This window comes from Rhincodon typus, chromosome 34, assembly GCF_021869965.1.
Source record: "Rhincodon typus isolate 14 chromosome 34, sRhiTyp1.1, whole genome shotgun sequence".
Lineage (NCBI taxonomy): Eukaryota > Metazoa > Chordata > Chondrichthyes > Orectolobiformes > Rhincodontidae > Rhincodon > Rhincodon typus.
The window spans coordinates 15,853,313-15,880,671 of record NC_063365.1 but is presented as its reverse complement, the minus strand read 5'-3'; the positions used below and the strand labels follow the sequence as shown (position 1 = coordinate 15,880,671).

Here is a 27,359-nt window from a genome sequence, read left to right as displayed (position 1 = left end):
GTCCTGGCAACATCATTGTAAATCTTTTCTGAACACTTTGAAGTTTCACAACATCCTTCCTCTAGCAAGGCGACCAGAATCGTACACAGTGTTCAAAAAGTGGCCTAACCAATGTCCTGTACAGCTGCAACATGATGTCCCAACTCCTGTACTCAGTGCACTGGCCAATGAAAGCAAGCGTGCCGGACGCCTCCTTCACCACCCTATCCATCTGTGACTCCACTTTCAAGGAAGTGTGGTGCAGCAAACTGACATAAATGGTTTGTATTTTCACTCTAAACTAACATAAGTAATTTCAACAAAAACTACTATAAACTTACTACAATTAACTTCATTTCTACTTGTTAGAGAATGGTAAATTTGCTAGTGTTGCTACGTGTTCACAAATGGATATCAGGGAAAGACAGACCCTGATTAGGCTGGGATTTTCCAATTGTTGGAATGGTAGATTTGAGCATAAACAATGGCCTTTAAGGCAAGGTATTGGAGAGTGAGGTGGAACTACGTTGTCATGGGGTCACTGCCTAGTAAGAGAAAAGAAATCCTGAGGGACATGATTTATGTGCATTTGGAAGGGCAAGGACTGATTAGAGAGAGTCAACGTGGCTTAGTGCATGGGAAATGGTATCTCATTAATGAGTTTGGAGAAATGACAAAGAAAATTGATGAAGGCAGAGTGGTAGATGGTGTCGATATGGACTTCAGCAAGCTGTTCAACAAAGTTCTGCATGATAGACTGGCTGGCAAGGCTAGATGACATGGATCCCAGGGGGAGCTAGTTGATTGGATACAAAATTGGCTTGAAGGTAGGAGACACGGTGGTGGTGGAAGGTTGTTATTTTTTGGATCAGAGGCCTGTGACTGGTGGTGTGCTGCCAGGATTGGTGTGAGGTCCACAGCTTTTTGCCATTTATGTAAATAATTTGGATGCAGATATAGGAGGTATGGTTACTAAGTTTGCAGATGACCTCAAAACTGACTACCGCCCAATAGCACTGACTTCAATAATCATGAAGTGCTCCGAGAGGCTGGTCAAGGCTCACATCAACTCCAGTCTTCCAACATGCCTAGATCTCCTATAGTTTGCCTACTGACATAACAGGTCCTCAGAGGATACCATATTCCTGGCCCTGCACTCCTCCTTGGAACATTTAGACAACAAAGACACCTACGACAAACTCTTGCTTGTTGACTACAGCTCCATCTTCAACACCATTATCTCCTCCAGGATCTCAAAACTGTTTCACCTTGGTCTTGGGTCCATCCTCTGCAACTGGATGCTCATCTTTCTGACCTATAGGCTGCAATCAGTGAGAATAGGTAACTGCACCTCCTCCACAATAACACTCAACACTTGAGCCTTCCAAAGATATGCCCTCAGCCCCCTACTGTACTCCCTGTATACCTACAACTGTGTTGGCAAATTGTGAACGAACGCCATCTACGAGTTTGTTGATGACACCACAGTAGTGAGATGGATATCTAACAATGATGAATCAGTGGATACAGAAGGGAGATAGAGGGCTTGGTGACATGGTGCAATGAAAACAATCTGTCTCTCAAAAGTCGGCAAAACTGAAGAACTGATCGTCAACTTCAGAAAGAAAGGAAGAGAACACGCCCCCATTTACATCAACGGAGCTGAGGCTGAGAGAGTGAAGAGTGTTAAATCCCTCAGAGTGACGGTAACCTATGACCTGTCCTGGACATTCCACGTAAATGCGACAGTCAAGAAGGCACAACAATGCCTCTTCCTCAGGCAGCACAGGAAATTTGGCATATCCATAAGGTCACTCACTAACTTCTACAGATGCACTATTGAAAGCGTACTGTCCAGGTGCATAATGGTTTGGTATGGCAACTGCTCTGCCCGGGACAGTAAGAAACTACAGAAGATGGTGTGCGTAGCCTAGGCCATCACGGAAGCCAACCTTCCATCCAAGGACTCTATTTACATGACCCGCTGTTGCGGAAAGGCAGCCAACGTCATCAGAGACCCATTGACCCTGATAATGACCTCCTACAACCTCTTCCATCAGACAGAAGATACAGAAGCCTGGACACTCAAGCAGTTTCACAAACAGCTCCTTTCTGGCCATTATCAGATTGTTGAATGGACTGTAGCCTCAAATAATGTAACCTTCAATGTAACCAGTATGCTTCTAAGTCTTTTTGATCAGTACATTGATTTTCACTGTATTTTGGTACACATGACAATAAAATCAAAATCGGTGGTGTAGTGGGCAGTGAAGAAGGTTATCTCGGAGTACATTGGAACTTTGATCAGCTCGGCCAATGAGCCGAGGAGTGGCCAATGGTGTTTAATTTAGATAAATGTGAGATATTGCATTTTGGTCAGACAACCAGGGCAGAACTAATACAGCAAACTTTAGGGCCCTGGAGAGTGTTGCTGAACAAAAGAGACCTAGGCATGCAGGTGCATATTTCCTTGAAAAATGGAGTTACAAGTAGACAGGGTGGTGATGAAGGCGTTTGGCATGCTTACCATCATTGATCAGTGCATTCAGTACAGGAGTTGGGACATCATATTGCAACTGTACAGGGCATTGGTTAGGGCTCTTTTGAAATACTGTATTCAGTTCTGGTCTCCCCGATAGGAAAGGTATTGTTAAACTTCAGAAAATATTTACAAGGGTGTTGCCAGGATTGGAGGGTTTGAGCTATTGGGTGAGGCTGAATAGGCTGGGCTTTTTCCCCCGGAGCGTCGGTGGCTGAGGGGTGACCTTATAGAGGTTTATAAAATCATGAGGGGCATGGATAGAGTGAATAGCCAAGGTCTTTTTTCCAGGGTGTCCAAAACTGGAGGACATCATTTTAAGGTGAGAGGGAAAAGATTTAAAAAGGACCTGAGGGGCAATTTTTTCATGCAGAGTGTGTTGCTTGTATGGAACGAGCTGTAGGAGGAAGTGGCAGAGGCGGGTACAATTACAAAATTTAAAAGACATCTAGATGGGTACATGAATAGGAAGGGTTTTAGGGATATGGGCCAAATGCCGGCAAATGGGATTAGATCAGTTTAGGCTATGTGGTCAGTATGGATGAGTTGGACTGACGAGTCTGTTTCCATGCTGCGTGACTCCGTAAGTAGTTTTAACAGTAAGCTGTGCATATTCCTTAATTGGTTATGTAGGTTTCCTTCAGCTGGAAAAGCATTAAGAAAGGTATACTGTCTAATTATATGTATGTGTGTGTCTGTGTTGTATCTTTTAGAATATCTTCCAAAGATTTCTACAATATTATGTTTCGAGTGTTTTGTTATGTATTAAAGGAATTAATTTTTTTGATCTATTTCACCTGAGTCATGAAGCATCTTCTACGTATTGATTTGACTAGTTAATTCCCTGCATAAATTACATTTTTATTATGTTAAACTACTCATGGCCCGTGTACTTTTTTTTCCTATCTGAACTTCAATATGCATCACTGTGCCAGTGTTAAATTATTGATGAGGTTACACTGTGTCATAAATAGCAATGATGGAATTTCTGCATGCAGTAAACACAACTTAAGTAGTGCTTTTAGATAGATATAAGGTAGTTTAATAAAAAGGTTGAATAGCTCCCATGAGTGCAAATAATGTTTGACAGACTTTCTGTAGTTTTTTTGAGGAGTGTAATAGAGAAGGGAGAACCAGTGGCAGTGGTATATTTGGATTTTAAGAATGTGTTCCATAAAAGGTTTGTGTGAAATATTTAAGCACATGGAATTGGGGTAATATATCGACATGGATTGAGAATTGTCAGCTGGCAGGAAATTATGGGCTGGATTTTCCAAGAAGTGGTCCATGCTGTATGACTCTGACTCTGACAATCTTATGTCAATCTGGCCCCTTTTTTAACATTGCTGAGAGGAGATTCCACTCGGAACTCCATGAGAAATATAGAGCTGTGTTTCCATCCTGTCAGTTCTTTCATAGCACAGAACTGTCAAAGAAAGTCAGACAATACCCGTTTTACAGAATTCACCTGCTGGGTCAGGTCCATTGGGAAGGGGTTTCAGGTTGAATCTAACGGAACCGGGGGTTTGGATCAGGACTGGGAGGTCCATTTAACTTCTTACGAGTAACTATTTTACTTAATTTCATTGAAGCCTCCAATTTAACTGGTGACTTTGGAGTGTTCCAGGCCTAGAGGAATTGACAGGTGGATAATTTAATTTCTGGGCAATTCCTTTGGTGTACTAAGAACCACAGATGCTGCCAGACCTGCTGAGCTTCTCCAGAAATTTCTGTTTTTGTTTGTTCTTTAGTTTGCTCACAGTTCTTTGTTCTATTTTAGGGCAAATAACATGTTGGCCTCCATAGTGACAGTCTAAAGCTGGAATATTCAGTGCAGTTTTGTTTCCTTTTCTGAGAAGGATGTTCTGCCAATGGAAGCAGTGCACAATGACTTACCAGACTGACTCTTGCGATAGTAAGACTGACATATGAAGAGAGATTGGATTGTTCAGGACATTGGTCAGTAAAGTTAATGAGAATGAGGGGGATTTCATGGAAACCTATAAAATCCATCAGGACGAGACAGGTGTTAGAGCTCTTTTTTCCAATGAGAGTCTGAGGCTCAAGGTGGTTTCAGGTAACCTTTATTGCAGCTTTACTTTCAGTACAGCTTCATTTCTCCAAAGCGATAAGGCACACGAAATTTCAGAATGTCTTAACTTATACATTTCAAGCCTAGAGCGCATATCACCACCCCCTCCCCCTGCCCCCACCCCTTGACACACACATACATACGCACATACACACATACACATACATACACACATACACACACACACATACACACACACACGACGTGTTTACTATTGTTCAGCAGTGATGAGTTATCCCTTTGTAATCTCTGGATCACTGAATGATAAAGAGATGGACAGGCTTGTGGTCCATCCAAGGTCTACATGGTTTCATGATGAAACCAGATTTTTTTTTTTATCTCCCTGTAATGATATGGGGGCTGCTTTTACTGTCTGGCTGGTTTGAATCTTTCCTTTAGTGCTTTCAGTGATGTTATTTTTTTTGTATACAGATGGATCTAAAAGTACTTAAAAATCCATATCTACAATTATGTGAAGAATCTTAACTAAAGCCTACTCTTGGTATTGTAACAGAATGATTGTGTAATTCAAGAACACTAATTAGTGTGAAATGTTTTGTTACGAAGTAGGGTAGAGTACTTGTGGATCGGAAGGCAGGTCATTAGAATTTGGTGTTTGTAGAATTTTGTTGATTATAAAATGCTGTGGGGAAAGCAATGCGGGGCCCCTTTAAAAGATAATGTGCTTTTTCTATGCTTCAAAAGGGGTGTATAGGGTGTGCAGGTGCACAGAGCACCTGAATTGAAATATTTGTATCGAAAGGCTATACCGTTAGCAGGCAAAGCAGCATTTTTTAATCAAGACAACCGGTTTTTGAATTTAGCAAATTATTTAAACCAGGCCCTTAGGTACCAAAAACCAATTAAATTTAAATCTGATGGTTCTGACAATATAGGACCAATCCTGTTATAAGAAATTGATACGTCATCAAGAGTATAAAAGATGAGGACATTTGGAAAATCAGAGGAGAGCCATCTGTCATCTGCCGAGAGAACATCTCTTTGCTCTCAAAGAATCACTGGCTCCCTCAGAATTCTCTAAACCTTAGAGTAAGCTCCATCTAAATTACCTATAGCAAAATTAGTTAATGTTCCTGACAAAATAATTTGACAGAGAATGTGTTCCTGACAGAAGGATTCACTTAGAAGGCGTTCCTGATAGAAGAATACATTAGAGAAGGCACAGAATGTTCTGGAAGACGTAACCTGGCTGTAATTTCAAGATACTGAATTCTAATTTTTAAAGTTTTATTTGTGGGACATGTATTTATAGGAACAGCATACCATTAAAATCTTGTATTCAGGAATAGTTAGTAATTAGAAGGGGTTTATTCAGTTTGTTAATAGTTTAGTTAATTTGTTCAAATTTTAGATAAATAGTTGTTGATTATAAAGAGAGTGTCAGGGGTTTACTTTTATTTAACCACTCCTTTATAAGACATTGGAGCTGTTTTAACAGATTATAGGGTGAGACGCACCTCTGGGTGTTTCGGTTTTAGTCATCGGGGGCGGGGGCGGGTGGGGAAGAATCAACCTCCGTTTTATAACAGTTTTTACCTATGTCTTATGCGTAAACAACTGCAGCTGCATATTCTATCTCAGTCCAGTAACCTTGAGTCTACAATGCTAGTATTTGTGAAGACTACATTTAGCAGATATTTTCCCAAGGTCTCTAACTCCTTTCAGCCATGTTCTGCTTTATTAGCCATGGCCAGCTATCGCCCATTTTGTGCTGCTTAGTCATAGGCAGCCCTAACACCTGGGTAAATGCAGGAACAATGTTCCCATTGATCAGGATGTCCAGTACTAGGAGTTGCAGCCAAAAGATGCAGGATTTACCAGGATCTTGCCAGGAATGGAGGGTTTGAGTTAGGAAAATATGCTGGGACTCTTTTCACTGGAGGGTAGGATGTTGAGGTGTGACCTTATGGAGGTTCATAAAATCATGAGAGGCATACATAAGGTGCTTAATAAAGGTCTTTTCACTGAGGTGGGGGAGTTTAAAACTAGGGGGCATATTTTTAAGGTGAGAGGAGAAAGATATGAAAAGGACCCTGAGGGGCAACTTTTTTTTTTAACAGAGTGCCTGGTGTGTGGAATGCACTGAGAGGAAGTGGTGGATGCAGATACAGTGACAGCATTTAAAAGACATTTGGATAAGCACGTGAATAGGAAAGGTTTGGAGGGAAATGAGCCTGATGCAGGCAGATAGGACTAGTTTAGTTTGGGAACATGGTCAGCATGGACAAGTTGGACCAAAGTGTCTGTTTCCATGCTGTATGACTCTATGGGGATTCCACAGGTTCCCCACGAGCAATTCCTGTCTCTCCTAAAATAACGAGCGTCTGGCCAGCAGAGTTGGAATAAATGGGTCTGGCAGCATCTGTGGAGAGAAATCAGAGTTAACATTTTGAGTCGAGTAGGGTCACTCGAAGGGTCACTCAACCCGAAACTTTAACTCTGATTTCTGTTGCCAGACCTGCTGAGCTTTTCCAGTAATTTCTATTTTTGTATCTGATTTAGAGCATCTGCAGGTTTTTTTTTTAGTGAAATAAATGGGTCTATTTTTAAGAGCACTGGCTAATAGGGTACCCACAGATATCAGTACTTAAGCCCCAGCTATTATGTATTTTTATTTATAATGAATATCCACAATGTAGATGAGGGAATTAAATGTAATATTTCCAAAGTTGTTGATGCCATAAAACTAGAATAAATTAAATGTGGTGAACAGGAACTAAAAATGCTTTAAGGCAATTTGGACAAATTGAGTAAGTGGGCATTGCAGATGCAGCATGATGTAGAGAAGTGTGAAGTTATCCACTTCGGTAAGAAAAAAGAACAGAATGTTATTTAAAAGGTGGTAGGTTGGGAAATGTTGATATACAGAGGGACCCAGATGTCCTTCTACACCAGTCAATGAAGCAAGCATGCAGGTGTTGCAAGCAGTTGGGGACGCAAATGATATTTTAGCTGTCATTGCAAAGAATGTCTTGATGTATCTGTGCAGCACCTTGGTGAGACCACACCTGGAGTATTGTGTGCTGTTTGCTCTTGCCCATGAAAAGATATTCTTACTGTAGAAGGAGTGCAGTGAAGATTCACGAGACTGATTCCTGGGATGGCAGGTTTGTTTTATGAGGAGAGTTTGGATCAGTTGTGCCTGTAATCCTGGGGTATAGAAGAATGAGAGAAGATCTCATTGAAATATACAAAATTCTTGCACAGCTAGTTGGACTGGATGCAGGAATAATGCTCCACTTGATGGAATGGGGTGTCTAGAACAAGGAATCAAAGTCTCAGGATGCAGGGTGGACCATTTTGGACTAAGATGAAGGGAAATATCTTCACTCAGTTGGTGGTGAAATCTGAGAGATTCACCACAACATAAGGCAGAGGAGGCCAGGTCACTGAGTATATTTAAGAAGGAAATAGATTTCTAGACACTAAAGGCATCAAGGGGTATGGGAAGAGAGTAAGAATATGGCTGTAATTTTTCTCTTTTTAATCATTTTTGGTAATTCTTTGCAGTTTTTCATATACTGGCCAATCTTCTTACTTGCTACTGATCTTTGTAAAATTAAAGTTCTTTTCTTTAAGTTGATACTGTTTTGAATGTTTCTAGTTAACCACGGATAGAGGGTCCATTCCTTAGAATGTTTCTTGCTTGTCACAATGTGTGTATTTTGTCTGTTCTGAAATATTCTCAAATGTCTACCACTGTATCTTTATTGACCTATCTTTTAATCTAATTTGCCAAATCACTTTAATAAACTCTGATTTGACATTTTTATAATTTCCTCTGTTTACATTTTTACAAAGTATTCTCAGACCTATTCCTCTCTCCCTCAAGCTGACTGCATGTTACGATTGATCTAACCCAGGGCCACCTTTACTGTGTGATTATTGGTTAATCCTGTCTTGTTGCACAATACCATTTCTGGTATTGTATTACCGTTTCTGAGGAAGGGTCACTGGACCCGAAACATTAACTCTGATTTTTTTTCTTCACAGATGCTGCCAGACCTGCTGAGCTTTTCCAGCAACTTCTGTTTTCGGTCCTGAATACCATTTGAATAGTATATTCAGTTGTATGAACTCAGGTTTTGGTTGAGGTTCTTTATTTTCTGATGGATTTAAAGTTGTCATTTATTATTACCAATAGCCTGGTATCAAATTCAGCCTTGGAATAATGTGAGTAGCAGGAATTTTGGTATATTGCCATGCTTGTCGGGCTACTAACCATCTTTGAATTCAAAACAGAAGCGAAATTCAGTAAATCTTGGACAGAATACAATACGGTGAAATGATTCTAAGATATTGAATCTGAAACCATTCATTCTGGAAAAAAATCTTTGTTTTCCAACACTGGATCTATTAATGACACCAAACGATAGCCTGTGTTGAGTCAACCAAGCTTTTAGCAAATTCTCTTAAAAGCTTGGTTTCTGTTTCTTTTAAACTTCCATGAAGCACCTTATAATGTTTACGTACATCGATATTGCAACATAAATGCAAATTGAAGTTGTAGACGTGCTCACTGAGCCAGTGTGTTTGATTGCAGACGTTTTGTGACCCTGCTAGGTAACATCGTCAGTGCACCTCCGGTGAAGCATTGGTGTTCTGTCCTGCTTGTTATTATATGCCTCAGTTTGCTGGGGTGGTCGGCATCACTTCTGGTTCTGTTTTTCAGTGTCTGTTAGTAAAGGTGTAGTTAACTGCAGAAGAAAGTGATCTTAAAACATTATTTTTATTACAGAAAATATTGCAGTGCTGGAGAAACTCGGCGGGTCTGCCAGTATCTATTCAGAGGGATGCAGTTAGCATTTCAAGTCAAAAGTGACTCTGGAACTGAGATAGAGGTGGAACATTGATAAGTTTTGTAGACAATGTTAGGAAGGAGCAAATGGAACAGAATAACAGAAGTGTTAAACTTTGTAAGGAGGCCTTTATCTGTACTGGCTAGTTAAATGAGCACCATTTTGTGGTGGCAATCTCCTTTTAATCTGCGGCCTTGCACATATGCACTCTTGAATGTCACAATTGAACCTGTCTCCATGACACTTCCAGGCAGTGCATTCCATACCCTAACTACTTGCTGAGTTAAAAATTTTCCCTGACTTTATCCTTCCTTCCTTTTGCCGATCTCTTTAAATCTATGCCATCTTGTTCTTGTTCCTTTTATGAGAGGGAACAGTTTCTTCCTGTCTACTCTATCCAGTCTGCTCATGGTTTTGTAAACTTCTTTGCTTACAACTGATTCATACCTGATGTCTTAAAGTATTGTTGGATTGATCAAAGTGTAACTTAGTGTCATTCTCTCTAAATGTGAAGGTTATGTGCCCCACTTGAGCAGTGAATCTTGGCTAACATGCAAGTACAATACTGAGGGAGTGCTACCCTGTCATAGATGTTTTCCTTTAAAAGAGATGTTAAATAGAATATTGCATGCAATTCTGAGCTTCCTACTATAGGAATGATGTTGCGAAACTTGAAAGGGTTCAGAAAAGATTTACAGGGATATTGCCAGGGTTGGAGGGTTTGAGCGAAAGGGAGAAACTGAATAGGCTGGGTCTATTTTCCCCAGAGTGTCGGAGGCTGAGGGGTGACCTTGTAGAAATTTATAAAACCATGAGGGGCATGGATAGGGTGAATAGCCAAGGTTGTGGGGGATGGGGGAGCGGTTGCAGTGGAAGACCAAAACAAGAGGGCATAGGTTTAAGGTGAGAGGAGAAAGATTTAAAAGGGACTTCAGGGCAACATTTTCATGCAGAGGATGGTGCATGTATGGAATGAGCTGCAAGAGGAAGTGGTGGAGGCTGTTACAATTGCAACATTCAAACGGCATCTGGGTAGGTATATGAATAGGAAGGGTTTAGAGCAATATAGGCCAAATGCTGGCAAATGGGACTAGATTAATTTAGGATATCTGCTCAGCATGGACAAGTTGGACCGAAGGGTCTGTTTCTGTGCTGTACAACTCTATGACTATCACATCTCCTCTTTGTAACCCTCTTTTTCAAGGAGAACAGCCCCAACTTCTTCAATCTGTCCTCAGAACTGAAGTAGTTCTTCCGTGGAATTATTCTTGTAAGCCACTTTTGCATTCTGTCAAATGCATTCGCATCCATCCTACAATATGGTGCCCAGAACTGTACATAGTAGTCCAGCTGAGGTTGAACAAGCATCTTATACAAGTTAACATCACCTCCTTGCTCTTGTACTCTATTGCCCTATTAGTAAAGCTGTGGATACTATGTTTTATGTACTGCTAAATCTACCTATCCTGCTTTCAATGATCTGTGCCCGTATACAACAAGGTCCCTCTTTTTCTGCAACCCCACCCATTTTATAGTGTCTTTCAATGTTCTTTCTCCCAAAATCTATCACCTCACGTTTTCTCCATTGAAGCCCATCTGCCACTTATCTGCTCATCCAATCAACTTACGGAGTCATAGAGTCATAGAGATATACAGCACGGAAACAGACCTTTCGGGCCAAACTCATCCATGCTGACCAGATATGCAAAATAAATTTAGTCCCATTTGCCAGCATTTGGTCCATATCTCTCTTAAACCCTTCCCATTCATATACCCATCCAGATACCTTTTAAATGTTGTAATCGTACCAGCCTCCACCACTTCCTCTGGCAGCTCGTTCCATACATGCACCATCCAATGTGTGAAAATGTTGCCCCTTAGGTCCCTTTTAAATCCTTCCCCTCTCACCTTAAACCTCTGCCCTCTAGTTTTGGACTCCCCCACCCTGGGGAAAAGACCCTATCCATGCCCCTCATGATTTTATAAACCTTTGTAAGGTCACCCCTTAGCCTCCGCTCCAGGGAAAATGACCCCAAACTCCACTTACAAGAAACTGTGAACCTGCACTCCAAGGTCTCTTTGTTCAGCAACACCCCACAGGACCTTCCCATTAAGTGTATGAGTCCTACCCTGATTTGCCTTTCTGAAATGCAGCACCTCACGTTTATCTAAAATAAACACCATCTGGTACTCATCGGCCCATTGGCCCATGGGATCAAGGTCCTGTTGTACTCTGAGGTAGCCTTCTTTACTGTCCATGCTTCCTATGTTCTCATCCAAATCATTTACATAAATGACAAAATGCAGTGGACCCAGCACCAATCCTTGTGGCACACCACTGGTCATAGGCCTCCAGTCTGAAAAGGAACCCTCCACCACCACCCTCTGTCTTCTAGCTTTGAGCCAGTTCTGTATCCAAATAGCTAGCTCTCCTTGTATTCCGCGTGATCTAACCCAGCTCTACCATATGGAACCAACTATGTTCTGCATTATCCTCCTCACAGTTCACAATTCTTCCTAGTTTTTTAAAATTCATTCATAGAATGAGGCCAACATTTATTGTCCATCCTAGAGTGCAGTTAAGAGTGAATCACATTTCTGACACTGAAAACTTTGAATTTGTCTACTGCATACCAAGATGTAGATCACTAATACTTATCAGGAAAATTATTACTCCAGCCTGAAAAGTATTGCTTTTTGCACATGCTCTTGGAACAGGAGGAAAGGTCCAGACAGTTAGAGGGTGAGCACGATTAGAAATCATGGGTGAGGTAATTCTTGTCAGGAAGAGGGATAGATTCGGTGTTAATCATGTTTTTAACATACAGGTCAGCTCTGCTGAAGGCGATATTTTTGTTGTTGCTTAGTTGTTAATTGCAGACAGTCTTTTTCTGTTTTATAAATGCTGTCTGCATTTTTGCACATTTTCAACCTTTTTGTCAGTAAATCAGCATTCTAGCTCATGCATCTTTGCTGGAGTCATTCTTTTTGATGAATCCAGATGGTGGTATGGTCAGTAAGCAGATGGAAAGAAGGTTGTATTGTCCAGCAAACCTACCTCTGTCATGAGTATATTCAAGAGAATGAGCATCCATAGCTCTCTGGGGTTGATAATTCCAATGATTCACAACTCTGAGAAGAAGAATTTCTCGTCAACTCAGTTCAGTAAGACCAACCACTTAGAAGGAGGGGTCACAGCCTCCTATGCGTGTAGAGGTCAGCTAATTTGGCTCAGATAGTGAATCAGGTCTGTGACCTTTCAGATCTCTTTGGCCTAGTCGACACTAACTGGTAGATTTATTCAATTTAATTCATCTAGAACATTCCTAGCTTATGTGATTACAAGAAATGCATATAAATATCTTGGAATAAATGAGTGACTTTTCAAAGCTTTACCTGTTTTAGTATGTAGTGTTTAGTTAACAGTTTTTGGTATGATTCCAGCTGATGCTGCTACTAAAATTTGTTCATGGTGACCAAGGGAGATTGTTAGATCCAAGGAAGGGACATACAAATTGGCCAAAAACAGCAGACCTGAGGATTGGGCGAAATTTAGATTTCAACAAAGGAGGGCAAAGGTATTGATTAAAAGTGGTAAAATGGAGTATGAAAGTAAGGTTTGGGCGTATAAACTTCTAAACGCATATGAAAACAAATGAAGGTCCCTTACAGTCAGAAACAGTGCAAGTTAAAATGAGGAACAAAGAGATGGCAGACAATATTTTGGTTCTGTCTTCACAAAGGAGGATGCAAATAATGTCCCAAAAACGTTGCTGAACACTGGGTCTGGATGAGTGAGAGGAACTGAAGGAAATAATGTCGGGAAATTGATGAGATTAAGGACCTGTCGATCCTTGGGGCCCAGTAACCTATATCCAAGTATTCAAGGAAGTAGCCCGAGAAATAGCAGATGCATTGGTGGTCATCTTTCAAGTCTTTACAGACTCTGGATAGTTCCCATGGATTGGCAGATGGCAAATGTATTTCAAGAGTGAGGTAGAGAGAAGGTGAAATTATAGACTGGTTAGCCTGACATGTATATAAATCGACCTCCGAATAGATTTAGGAACAGAACCCATTCCGGGCACGGGCTACATTTTGAAATCCAAATTCCAAAGTATATACATATGTGGCACATCTTTTATCACATTTAACGATTTTATAAAACTATAAAGTAGAGCTTTATCTCACATATGCCCAAAACAGTAATGTTTTGTAATTAGCATTCCACATGTTGCATTTGTGTTCCCCTCATTTAAATTTGTATTAATAATAATTTAACAATTGTGTTGAAAATATGGAAGATTATGGTAGTTCAAAGGTTAACAGTGAAACAATAAGAGTTGGTATTCTAAAATTCATGAACTGATCTCTGGTTGATTGGGTTTGCTTTGGAAACAGGAAGCGAACAGTGGGTGGTTCCTCTGTGTGTGGAGTGATTTACTAAACTGACTGAAAGGAGTTAGTGACTGTGCAAAGGCCTGTTCCTGTGGTGTAGCTGAATGAAAAGTCCTGTCAATTAACTGAATTTTGCTGAACAACCGAGTGCAAGTGTTTATGCAGAATTTATGCTCTTCTACTATTCTATGCCTGTTATGTGTTTTGATCATGAAGGTTTGTAGAAAATAGTGCAAAGCTGGAATATTAGTTTTGTTGGTGCAATGTGTGTTGTAGTTTTATTGAATTTGCTAGTTTGTCAAGATCGTTATGCTGAGATCCATGAAACTACCAATATAATACTGTGTGGAAAGTACAAAAATAAGATTCCTTTTTTGCACAGTGCCATCACTTTATTTAAATCAGTTTAGAAGAGTGCTTTCTTGAAAGGAATTGTGCCATATATGTGAGAGAATTTTTTATGCGTTATGTTATATTTTGCTGTTTCACTTGTATCAGATATTGTGAACAAAGCTGAACGAAACGTTGCACGAGGAAAAATGGTATATTGTAGGATAAGTACTTTCCAGTTAAGCTAAAAACCTGCAAAGTGTAACCTTTTCCAGCTTAGAACTTTAAAAATGTTGCATTGTGTAGAAATGTGAACCCGTAGCAACTATAAAATCGTTGTATTGGTTAGGGATTTTCTACATGTGTGGATTTGATCTGTTTTTCTCTCTCCTAAGGAGCTGGAAATGAAAGTGAAAGTAACATGGCAGTGTTCAGTTTTGTTTCACAGCCTGGTTTGTTACATTATAATGCATAACAGGGTGAGGTCTGAAAATATGCGCTGTTGGAACTGTTGTGGCACTGTTTGCGTAGATGGAAAGTGCAGGAGCACATTAGTGTGCATGTTCTGCTATTTAGTTCAGCTGTGTGTAATTTGATCAGCGTATATTTTTGAAGAGCTGTCATTTGTTTTTCTGGGCAAATGCAGCAACCGACTGAAATGGCACAGCAAGGCCTGACAAACAACTACCAAGATCTACAGTGGGTTATTAGATTAATTTTAATTTGCAGCTCACAGACAAGTCATGAAATGTTATGGATATTATGGTCTTCACTTGGATTCATATGATTTCTTGTACAGTGCTTAACATTTGCTTCTACCAATCAGCAAATAAAGCTAAATTGCCAGTACTGTAGGTTGGGTCGTTAAGAATATTCAAGGCTGAGATACACAGTTTTTTAATCAGCAAGAGAATCAAGGAAATGGCAAAAAGGCAGGAAAAATTAGCCATGATCTCATTGAATGCGAAGCAGCCTCAGTGGGCTGAATGGCCTTAATTATGGTCTTAATTACAAAGGTGCTACTGACATAATTAATAAATAACATCAGGCAGTCAAACCATGTTAACACCAACATACCCACTAAAAATGGTGGTGTTGGGCAAATGTAGGATCATTCATGTTTGTCTTAAACTGTTGGAGCACAAATGGAGGAAAACCCTTACAAAATACTATATGCTATAATATACCTTTCATTTAAAAATTAGGGACTCTTCGACCTGAAAGCATCATCTACAGGCTGCGGGCAAACTGCTTCCAAATGAAACAGACCATACCTTATTTTTGTTGTTAATTAGGCTGGCCAAAGGCCAGTCATTTGAAACTATTTTTGCTTGAAAATTCAAATGATAAATGTGAAGTTTTTATGTTCAGGCATAGATTGAGTTACTAAGTGAATTAATATTTCCCTTCTACTCCTTTTGAAAGGGATAGAGCTTGTTTGATAAAGTTTCAAATGACTGGCCTTTGGCCAGCCTAATTAGCAACAAAAACAAAAGTATGGTCTGTTTCATTTGGAAGCAGTTTGTCTGCAGCTTGCGCATGATGCTTTCAATATCTGACAGAACACTGAACAAGAGCCTTAGTCATTGCATTAGGTCTATTTTATAATTATTTTATAATTAATTTATAAAGCCTCCAAATTTTGGTTTAATTGATGCATTTTGGTTTAAATATTATACCATATTAATATACCATAGATTCTTAAATTTTAAATGGCAGGATATTTTGCTTTTTACTTGTGTGAATTTCTCTTTAATTTATCCCATTTTTCTAACCAACCTGTTCAGAGATGTTATTTACAAACCTCAGGTGAGGCTTGAACTAGGGCTTCCCAGTCCGGAGGCAGGGATATTAAAGATGAGCAGAATACCATATTTAGCAGCTTAGGGCAATCTGTGGCGTACAGTTTTGTTCCTTCACTTCCTTCATGAGTTATTATTACAATATTAATATGTACCACACCATATGGACTACAACATTTCAATAAGGTAGTTCACCAGCACTTTCTCAAGGTCACTTAGGATTGGGCAAAAATGCTAGGCATTCCAATAATGTGGACATCCTATAAATGAACAAAACCAAGTTTAAAAATTTACAATAATACCACTTTTATTATTAAAATAAGTATTGTACTTGTTGATCACAATCCTGAGTCCCATGCTGGAAAGTGCATGTATGGTCATTGGGTCAAGACGTCTTGTATTGACGTATACTATTTAATAGTCTGCCAGGGCTCATTGTCTAGACTCATATAAAATATGGCAAATTGGATATATTCCTGAAGACTTGATAGTGTCCGCAGAATTTTAGCTGAGTTGAAGTTAAATTCATGTGTAAAGAGTATGAAGCTGACCTGAAAAATGCTGGAAGCTAGCTTTCTAATTTCCGGATTTCGTTTATTCCTGAACTGGAGTTGTAAATTTCAGTTTAAATTGACCCTGAGCAATCCATGCTTTTAAAATTCAGAATGCAATAAAAAAATTAAAACCCAACTTGAGTATCGTACACAAACAAAATAAAATATTTTAAATTAAATATTAAATGCTTACTATATTCTCATAAGTTATTATCCTGAATGGAATGGGCACGTTATCAGTGCTAACTTCCCATTAACTTTGCTTAGCTGTCAATGTCATATAGGCTCTGTATTGATATTTCACACTGATATGGAGAAAAGACGAGTCTGTCACACCAAACAAGCTGGGTAGTTATGACAATAGAGCTGCATTGTGTTATGTTTAACCCTAATTTTAGAATTAATCATTCAAGGGTTAACTATCGTTTTAATCCTTTCATCAGATGGCTTCTTTGACATATTCGGAAACTGTTTTACTTTTAGCATTCAGGTCAAGCTCATTTAATACCGTAAATGCCTTCTTTTGTTTGCAAAGCTTTTGTCCGGCAGGATATTTTGCATTGTCAGCGAAGCATAGCAGCACACGTGTGCTGTTATTAATATTTTTAAAATTAGCTTGTTAATATTTTTTGGGTATCGTAAGGTTTTCTGTGCAGTCTACTTTTGCCCCTAGGGATGTAATTGCCTTGAACTGAGCATGTTGTGTAATTGACAGATAGTAAAGTACTACATCTGCAGAAGTGCTGCAGTAATGTGTGTGTCCAGCAATGGAAGGGACAGGAATCAGGAGCAATCAACTGCTTCTGGGTTGTTCATCTGGTGCCGTCAAAAATGGAAAAGTCTGTAAGTGAATGTCTGAGTGTTTCTTTTTCTGAAATCACCAAATCACTGGTGTTGTGTTGCATGTATTGTATAATCACTTGACCTTAAAATATTGCACAATTGGTCCTTATTTCTGAAGTGACAATGCTTGAGTGTGGAAGTTAGAAATGGATATCAGCAACTTCTTAGCTTGCAACTTGGGCAAGCTTGTACTGACTTCATTTTCAGTCAATGTTATGTGTACTTGAAGAAAGTAGAGGATTAAAGAAAAAATGTGTATCACCTCATTTCCATGTAAGTGGTGGTGATGGCCTAGACTTTTAGACTGTCAATCAGAGACCTGGTAATGTTCTGGGGACCCAGGTTCGAAACCTGCCATGGCAGATGGTGGAATTTGAATTCAACAAATATCTGGAATTAGGAGTCTAATGATGACCATGAATCCATTGTTGGTTTTCAGAAAAAAAACCATCAGGTTCACTAATGTCCTTTAACTGGGCTTGCCCACTTGTGGTTCCTGACCCACAGCACTGAGGTTGACACTTAACTGACCTATGGGCAATTAGGGATGGGTAATAAATACTGGTCTGGCCAGTGATGCTCTGATCCCGTGAATGAATGAAAAATTTTTTTAAAAGGTAGAGCTTGCTAATTGTGTTGTAGTATTCTTTCGTTTGTTGCTGTTGACTGTCTCTGCCACTGGAAGACCACTTCATGTTGGCGGGGGAGTTGGCACACAAAACATACACACCTTCTCTCCCCACCCCAACCTCTGTGCCATTTAAATGAAGATTTTACTATTTTTAATTTTTTTTGGGGTAGCTAGAATCTCCTTTGGTCTTTGTTATTGTAAACAACATTTCCATGGTAGGATAATAGAGCATGAATAGCAAAGTCATATGATGCTGGCTGCAGCATTTGCAAGCACGGGTGTCTTGAGTTGATCATGGCATGAATAGTTTGATTTTTGAAGTCCTAATATATGCATTCTATTCATATTACATGTGATAGTAGTTGGGTCGTTTTCAGGCTGTTTCCTATTGATTGCAGCATTTAGAAGATAAATGAGAGAGATTAAAGAAACTTTTCACTGAATATCTCAGTTGGAACAAGTAAATCTGATACAGCCAGGATCTATTCTAAATCAATTAGAAGTTAAACCAGTAATCTATGCCTTCAAATGAGTCAAAAGTGGTATAATACAAGGTGGGTAAAAATTGGTTTAACAATAAAACAGCATATCAGATTTTTGAGAAAGTCAAGTTGACGGAGTGGGCTAAATATCTGTCTTCTGTACTCGAGCTATTCTGCTTTTGTAACAAGATTACAATATAAAAATACTTATTTTCAGCTGAAGTTCATTTGAAAGTGCAAATTAGTAGTTAAAATTATAATTGTGTGGTATTAAATTACTATTCAGACTAAATGCTTTCTCCCAAACCTATGACTTGAACAAAAACCGAAAGAACTGTGGATGCTGTAAATTAAAAACAAAAACAGAAATTGCTGGATAAACTCAGCAGGTCTGGCAACATCTAAAGAGAAATCAGAGTTAATGTTTCAGGTCTGGTGACCCTTCCTCAGAACTGATGGTAGTTAGGAAAATGTGGGTTTTTATGCAGATCAGGTTGGGGGGGGTGGTAAAGAGTAAATGATACGTGGGGATAGAGCCCAAAGAGAGAGAAAACCAGTGGACAGACAAAGGAGTGGATAATGATCTGGCTAGGAGGGGGGAATACCTGTTATTGGAGACTGACGATGGGTTGTGTGTAATAGCAGACTGTGATCACAAGGCCTAGTATGCATGGGTGGAGGCTAGGACTTGAACATTCTGTTGAACCAATCAAGGAATAGGTTCTGGATATACCAAATGTACTTTATTCATCTGAGATATTCAGTGAAATAAGTTTTTTTTTTGTTGTATAACTTTTGATTCTAAGACAAACCAGAACATTGGTTGAAATCAGATGAAACTCACCTGGAGGATTATGTTTCTTGACTCAATGCAGTTAATCGGTGTTTAAAAAGAGTAAACTATTCAGGCATTAAGTTTTGAATTATTTGATATTTTATCCTCTGAAACTAATGAAATGTCACACCGTGTGATCTACAGATTAGTTGTTAGATTTCCGATGCAGATTGCGTTATTATGCTAAAAAATATTTGACTTTTAGAAGAGGACATTCTACCGTGGAAGGAAAAAGAACTTACCAAGGGAGATACTCCGTGGATATCACATGGCTTGGAACTCCAATCGTTGAGATGCGTCGAATGCCAGAATGCAGCAGTGCTTTGCCACCTTTAAGAGCATCTAGCAATCACTCAGTGACTATCCGAGTAAGTTGAAATAAATTTTTTCTTTCCAAGCAATATACGCATTGAGCACAGTTATTTATTAGGAAAACTTGGCTGCACAGTAATTTATCCAACTGAGTAATACTTGAAATGTGTCTTATAATATGGACTTATTACTGAGTTCTGTGCTTTAAGATCAAATCCTTAAAAATAGCCAGAGTATGCCAATCTCAAATCACCTTAGACCTAAATTGCTTTACAAAACAAATAATGACATCCAACTGAACCAGGCTGAAATTCGTTGTCAATTAATTGTTGATTTTCATGCTACCATTTACAGATTTAGTAAAATGGTTCAAAAGACTTTAAACCAAATAATTACAACACCTAATAAACTAGAAACTGCAGCAAGAAATGTTTTTAGGCCAATTTTTCAATTAGCTTCATATGTTCCTTTCTCCTGGTGTTTTAGGGATATCAAACAAAGGCACTTTGTTTTGACGTATAGAACTATTTGATGTGCAAAAACTACCTTGCCCATTTCTAGAAATAAGGAAACCTATGCGAAAAATGGGGTGAGGGGCAGACCACCAAAAAAAATCACTCAAAATCGCTCAAAAATTACTCAAAAGCCTATAACAAATGATAGCACAATTTGAATAAATGTTTCTTTCATACCTAATAATGAAAGAAGTAAATTTAACATTTTACCTTGAAAAACTGTCAAGATAACTTGATGGGGGAGGAAGTTGTGCTGTACCTGTCATAGACAGCACTTCACAACAAAGCCCGCGAAATGATCACCATTGCGGAGACACTCTCTGTGCTAACATTGTACGTATTCATGACAAAGCCTGTGAAACAATCAAGTTGACGCATACTCCTCTGCATACTGATGGAATCACGGTTTAGCCAACACAAGTTCAGGCTTTAGAAATAGTGTTCCCCTATTCATCATTCACGTTACAGCCAATTCGCGTTGACGGAACACGCGTTATAAGAGAACCAACTATAAATATATAATTGTTACAGTTACCTTTTGTGCTTGTATTGCAGACAGACCTTTTGAAAAGCGGTGAAGTCCCTCGACCCTATCCCACATATTTTAATGATGCCTGGGATGACAAGCATGTGAGAATGCCCTGCTCTGTTCAAAATCTTTTTCCTGTTGAAAATGAGGTAAAGGATGGCTTTATGTAATTAAACATTGATATGCACTTTCCTTGGATGTTACATACTCAAAAAATACTTTTTTCTAGGCCAGCTTTTTGCCAGGCAAGCATTTACTGCCTATCCCTAATTATCTAGAGGGCAATAAAGAGGCAACCAAATTGCTCCGAGTTGCATGTAGGCCAAACCAGGTAAGAATAGCAGGTTTTATTTCTGAAAGGGTATTGGTGAACTAGAAAGACTTTTATGACAATTAACAGTGATTACATGGTCACCATTAGGTTAGCTTTTTATTCCAGATTTTGATTGAATTAAAATTTCACCATTTTGTATGGTGGGATTCGAACCTGTGTGCCCAGAACATTAGCCTGAGGTTCTAGATTATTAGTCAAGTTATATTTCCACAATGCCACCCCTTCCCCGTTAGATTGATTTTCATATCTCTTCATTTCTCTGCAGCTTGCAGTTCCTTGAGATAGTTAGGTTACAAGATTGAATGTGTAAAGTATATAATCATATCTTGCTAGTTCTGAACCTGCAAAATTTGCAGATAAATTTAACATGAGAGCTTTGCAAGCATTCAGTTGAAATTGTAACAATAATCCTGGACCTAATTATCATTTGAGTAATTGGTTTGCCACCCATGCTGCCATAACCATTTGTAATGTCATTCTGCAAGCAAGATTGATCCTTCAACTGCAGACAGTGGTAAGGTCGTCTCTAATTGCACCACAGCCAGTTGGAGTTTATCTTGGCAGAGTGCTGTGTCTGGTGGTTTTAGTGCAAGATGATGAAAATTGTCAAACAAAACGCAGCATTTACAATATTGACAAGCAAAGTCAACATAGCTTTATGAAGGGGAAATAATGCCTCAATTTTCTTTTGAGGACTGAACAAACAGGATAAAGGGGAAACAGTATATATAATATAATTACATTTTCAAAAGGCATTCGATAAGGTACTGCACATAATGTTATTTAAAATTTAAGAGCTCATGGTTTTCATAGAATCATAGAATCCCTATAGTGTGGAAACAGGCCCTTCGGCCCAACAAGTCCACACCGACCCTTGGAGCATCCCACCCAGACCCATACGCCTATAAAGTCTTATAAAGTATACTAGTTAGACACACCTGGAATATTGTGAACAGTTAAGGTCCCCTTAACTCGCTTGATCTCAGGATTGGTATGCAGGGATTTTCTTGCATAGAGAAGTTGAGTAGTTAGACCTATATTCACTGAAGTTTAGAAGAGTGAAAGGTAACTTTATTGATACACAAGATTCTTGAGAGACTTGACAAGGTGTTTGCTGATAGGTTATTTTCTCTTCGGGGGAGTCTAGGACCAGAGATCATAAACTCAGAGTTACAGGTCACTCATTTAAGTCAGAATTGAGGAATTTCTTTTCTGTAGGGTAGTAAACCTGTGAAATTCTTTACCAGAAAGGGCTGTAGAGGCTGGATCACAAGGTAATGTCTGTAAATATTGTTTAATTTGCATTTGGCCCCTTATGTTTCAAAGTTTTGCTAAAAATAAAATATAACAAGAAGAGAATTCAGAATTTGCAGAAAATCTGTTATAATTTAGTGATGTATTATTTGCAGACTTTGGGAGAGTATAGTCAGACTAATACCATCTAACAGACAGATTGCAGATGGAATTTAAAGTGCAGTGCTGTGTTTTAGAAGGAATGAACTAGAGAGGCAGTATAGTCTAAGCATTGCTACTTTGAAGTTGTAAAAGAGTAGAGGGCCTTATGGGTACATATACATAAATCTTTGAAGGTACCTAGCAACTTGATAAAGCAGTTAAGAAAGCACAAGGATATTTGTGTTTGTTAATGAGAACATTGAAAGCAGAAACATAAAAGTCATGCTGGACTTTTGTGAATCACTGGTTAGGCCTTAGCTGGAGTATTATGTATAATTCTGAACACCACACTCTGAGAGGGTGTCAGGCTCCTGACGAAAGTATAGACAAGTTTTACCAGATGATTCTGGAATGAGAAGGTTCAATTTTGTGGAGAGATTGGAGAAGCTGAGTTGCTGCATACTGAGACTTGCTGAGTTTCTCTAGCACTTTAATTAGAGAAACTGTGTTGGTTGTCAAAGAAGGTTAAGGGGAGACCTGAATACTAATCCTGTATCAATCCCAGGATCAATCTAGTCAATGGTATTCAAAATCATGTGGATTTTGATTGGCCTTTGCTTTCGATGCTGTCAAGTAGTTAGACCTGCACTGCAAGTGGAGAGTATTCTATTACACTTCTGACTTTTGCCTTGCAGATGGTGGATAGGCTTTGGAGAGTCAAGTGATAAATTGCTTGCTCAGAATTCCAAGCCTTTGACCTGCTGTTGTATACGGAGTATTTATATGGTGTACATTGGCTCCAAGCTAGGCAATGGTTCAACTTTAAAATTCTAGTCTTTCTTTCCAAATCATTCCATTGTATTGTCTCTCTGTGTCTATATAATGTCGTCCAAACCTTCAGCTGTCTGAGCACAGTAACTACTGATGTTGACCAGACGGCAACAGGAATAGCTGCACACGTGTATTTGGCCTGCACTGTGGCCAAGATGAGCCATCCATTTGGCACTTAGAGTCATTGAATCAGAGAGTCATACAGCATGGAAACAGACCCTTTGGGGTCAACTCATCCATGCTGACCAGACATCCCAATCTGACCTAGTCCCATTTGCCAGCATTTGGCCCATACCCCTCTAAACCCTTCCTATTCATGAACCCGTCTTGTTGCCTTTTAAATGTAGTAATTGTACCCACCTTCACCACTTCGTCTGGTAGCTTGTTCCATATATATACCACCCTCTATGTGAAAGAGTTACCCCTTAGGTCCTTTTTAAATCTTTCCCCTCTCACCTTAAACCTATTTCATCTAGTTTTGAACTTCCCCACCCTAGGAAAAAGACTGCCTATTCACCCTATCCTTGCCCCTCATGTTTTTATAAACCTCTATAAGGTCAGCCCTCCGTCTCTGACTCACCAGGTCGAAAAGCCCCAGCCTATTCAGCCTCTCCCTATAGATCAAACCCTCCACTCACCGGCAACATCCTTGTAAGTCTTTTCTGCACCCTCTCAAGATGTTAAACTTTCCTATAGAAGGGCAACCAGAATTTGTACACCGTATTCCAAAAGTGGCCTCACCAATGTCCTGTACAACTGCAACATGATATCACAACTGCTATATTCAATGTTATGACCAATGAAAGCAAACGTGCCAAATGTCACATTCACCCCCCTGTCTACCTGTGTGTCACTTTCAAGGAATTAAGCACCTGCGCTGCTAGGTTTCTTTGTTCGGCAGCACTCTCCAGGACCCTGCCGTTAAATGTATAAATCCTGCCCTGGTTTTCCTTACCAAAATGCAGCACCTAACATTTACCTAAATTAAACTCCATCTGCCACTCCTCAGCCCATTGTACTCTGAGATGATCTTCTTCACTGTCCACTGCACCACCTATTTTGGTGTCATCTGCAAACTTACTAACTATACTCCTATTTTCACATCCAAATCATTTATATAAGTGACAAAAAGCAGTGTACACAGCACTGATCCTTGATCCTGGCACACCACTGATCACAGGTCTCCTAAAAACATTCCTTCACTACCACCCTGCATCTCCTTTGTATCCAATTGGCTAGCTCGTTCCTGACTTGGAATTGTATCACCATCTTTCATTGTCACTGCATCAAAATCCTGGAGCTCCTTTCCTAACTGTACTGCATGTATCTCGAAACCCAAGGACTACAGTAGTCAAAGAAAGATGCTCACAGCTGCCTTTTCCAGGGCAGTTAGGTACAGGTAGTGAATGCTGGACCAGCCAGCGATATCCACATAACATGGAAGAATTTTAAAAATAAATTATACTTTAAACTGTTCATTTACTTCCAAAATACAAGTGTTGGTGCCTTGAGGATAGCAGATCAGCCTTTTTGTATGGAATTACTAAGGTGAAGGGCTTTGATAGGGAATTGTTTCCTAAAGGTGTTTCAGAAAACTCTATTCAGTCTGCCAAGAACCAGGAGAGGGAGCGCGCATGAGTACTAGTGGCCAAAAGTCTCCATACTTTATCATGCAGGAATGCCAGTGGAACCTTGCAGTTGAATTGAAAGAACCACATTTGAGAGAGATAGAAGTAAGGCTGAAAGATTTGCCTAAAGACTGATTCTCTAGGAAGAAAAAAACTTTATCATGAAAAACATTTGACAGAAGACAGAAATCTTTGGGTTTCAAAGTTATCAGGCTGGTAAAAGAAAAAAATAGATGTAAAAAATATCACTTTCTACTTGCTCTAGGAATTGAATCCTGACTTAATTGAAAATGTGACGTGTACCTGTAACATGTATTTCTTTTGAATGTTTTAAAAGTAAAAGTTCTGTTATATAGTTTTGCTTAAGTAGACAAAGTAATAGAGTGTACTGTGTGCTTTTTGTCTGTTTTAAATTGATAAAAATACTTAAAAAAGTTAAATCTTGTTGTCTCATCTTTTCCAGTTACTGACTGGAAATTCAAACTTATTTTTAAAGTTATTGGTCTCCATAGGGATTATAACGAGCGAAACATGTACGTCTGACAACTAGTGTATCGGGCATTCTTGATCTCTTCAAGTATGGTCCTTTGCTCCCAATTGCAACAAGCCTGCACATGAAGAGATTTCTTTTTTCCCTTCGGTTCTTTTGCTGGTTAATTTCAGTCTATGAACTCTGACTGTCAACATGGTTGTTAGAGGTAATTGTTGTGGAATCTGATTCCATAGTAACCCACACATGGCAATTGGAAAATGCTAATTTACAGAGTTATAGGGAAAATGGTGGAATATGGGACAAATTGGACAGCTTTTTCAAACCACCAGCATGGCTTCAATGTACCAAATGATCACCAGTTGTGCTGTAAAACTACTAAGGGTAAAAAAAAAAATAGTTTAAATGGTTTGATTTGGAATTGCAATTCTTGACTTGCATTATCATATGTCACTTGAAGATCAGTGTAAGTAAAGTATATTGGACTTTATCTTGATCAGGACAGTAATTAAAGCTTTATTTATGTTAGAAAGAATGCCTAACCAACTCATTAATTTCTATTTGTTGTGATTTGACAGTACAGACCACACTGTTCTATATTTTTCTTAAGTGCATAACACACAAATTACGTATTACTGTTATGCATTAAATGTGGTCACTGGTGGTTCAAATAGAATATAGAATACTTTTGTGAAACATCTCCACCTAGTAGATCTGTACTCCTGCTGCATGACAGCTTTGGTTATTCTAATACTGGCATGAAACAAATTAAGCTTTTTGTCTGTCATAAATTCTTCATGAGGATCCTTGCTTACTGGTTACATGTTTAAGATTCAAATATTGTAACCAGTCCTGGGGATCACACTTTAGGATGTGTGGAATTGATGTAGAGATGGTGCAACAAGTGGAGAGGATGCAAAGGAGATTTTCTAGAATGGCAGCATTAATGGTGCAGAATGATACCAGCTGTGATGTTGACACAAAGTAGGAATAGAGCTTCAGTTACATGGAGAGAAGATGGTGTTTGCTTTAGGACAAAAGAGGCTGAGGGAAAGTATAATATAGTTCAAAATCATGAAAAGGTTTTGATAGCATACATATTAAGAAACAGTTTCCAATGAGAGAATGATTGGAAACAGGAGAAAAATATTTAAGGTAAATAACAGAAGAACCAGAAGTCAAATTAGAATTTCTTCTCTGAGCTTATGATGGTTTGGAACATACTGTTTGATAGGGTGGTGGAAACAAATTCAAAAATAAAATAACTTTTGAAAGGGAACTGAACGAATACCTGAAGGAAAATAATTAGATGGTTACAAGGAAAGAGCAGTGATATGGGGCTAATTAGAAAGTTCCTTGAAAGCCGGCACAGACACATCGGGCTAATGGTCTCCTTTTGTGCTGACAAGTTTAATCATTGATGAGCTAAACTCGTTGCGAGATACAGTTTTTAACATTCCTTCTGGGATATATTCAAAGGAAAATTGGAGCTAAATCTTGGGCAACAGACAAAGTTATCTTGAATTCTCAGGGAGTGATTAATCTCAAGACTCCATGGAATGAGCAACCATCTAAGAAATAGGAGACTGCATTTTAAAGGTCTGCTTTATGTTGATTGTTGGAGCAGAAATGTCTTTTTTAGTACTTTGGGTGTAAATAGTAAAATTTGTATTTACTGTAAATATTACTGTTTGTGCTGAGTACTCTTCATTTATCTGTTATAATGTTCAATATATTTGTTTGGTAAGTTTCAGCGTGCAAATAGGAGAGGGAGAAAAAAGAAGAGAAGAGGAGAGAATTGAAATAACTCCACAGAAGCTGGTATTCTGTCACCCTGTCACCATGTCACCCTCTACTTACACGTGGAGAGTCCTTGACGCTGATCTAGCTCCCTCAGGGCCAGGTCTGAGTGAACAGAATCTCTGACGCTCCTGTTCTTTTCTGTTAGCCAGGACTCCCTGATTGGTCTAGATTAACAACCCCAGTCAGGGATGTCATATTCTGTGAGGTGAATCTGGCT

At 39.1% G+C, this 27,359-nt stretch overlaps 1 protein-coding gene across 7 annotated transcripts in view; it reads left to right on the top strand.

Annotated features, from left to right (window-relative positions):
- Nucleotides 1-27,359, top strand: part of parga (poly (ADP-ribose) glycohydrolase a) — a 190,648-nt gene that overhangs the window by 12,984 nt on the left and 150,305 nt on the right. For 3 of the 7 annotated variants that reach the window (XM_048616253.1, XM_048616251.1, XM_048616255.1), the window contains 3 exons: nucleotides 19,511-19,673; nucleotides 20,688-20,810; nucleotides 20,891-20,992. In XM_048616253.1, coding sequence (XP_048472210.1) covers nucleotides 19,511-19,673; nucleotides 20,688-20,810; nucleotides 20,891-20,992 — 388 coding nt within the window. Of the gene's footprint in view, nucleotides 1-13,864; nucleotides 14,045-14,586; nucleotides 14,638-17,229; nucleotides 17,358-19,510; nucleotides 19,674-20,687; nucleotides 20,811-20,890; nucleotides 20,993-27,359 lie in introns of those variants that run through there. The other 4 variants (XM_048616254.1, XM_048616252.1, XM_020535224.2 and 1 more) reach the window with 3 other exon arrangements.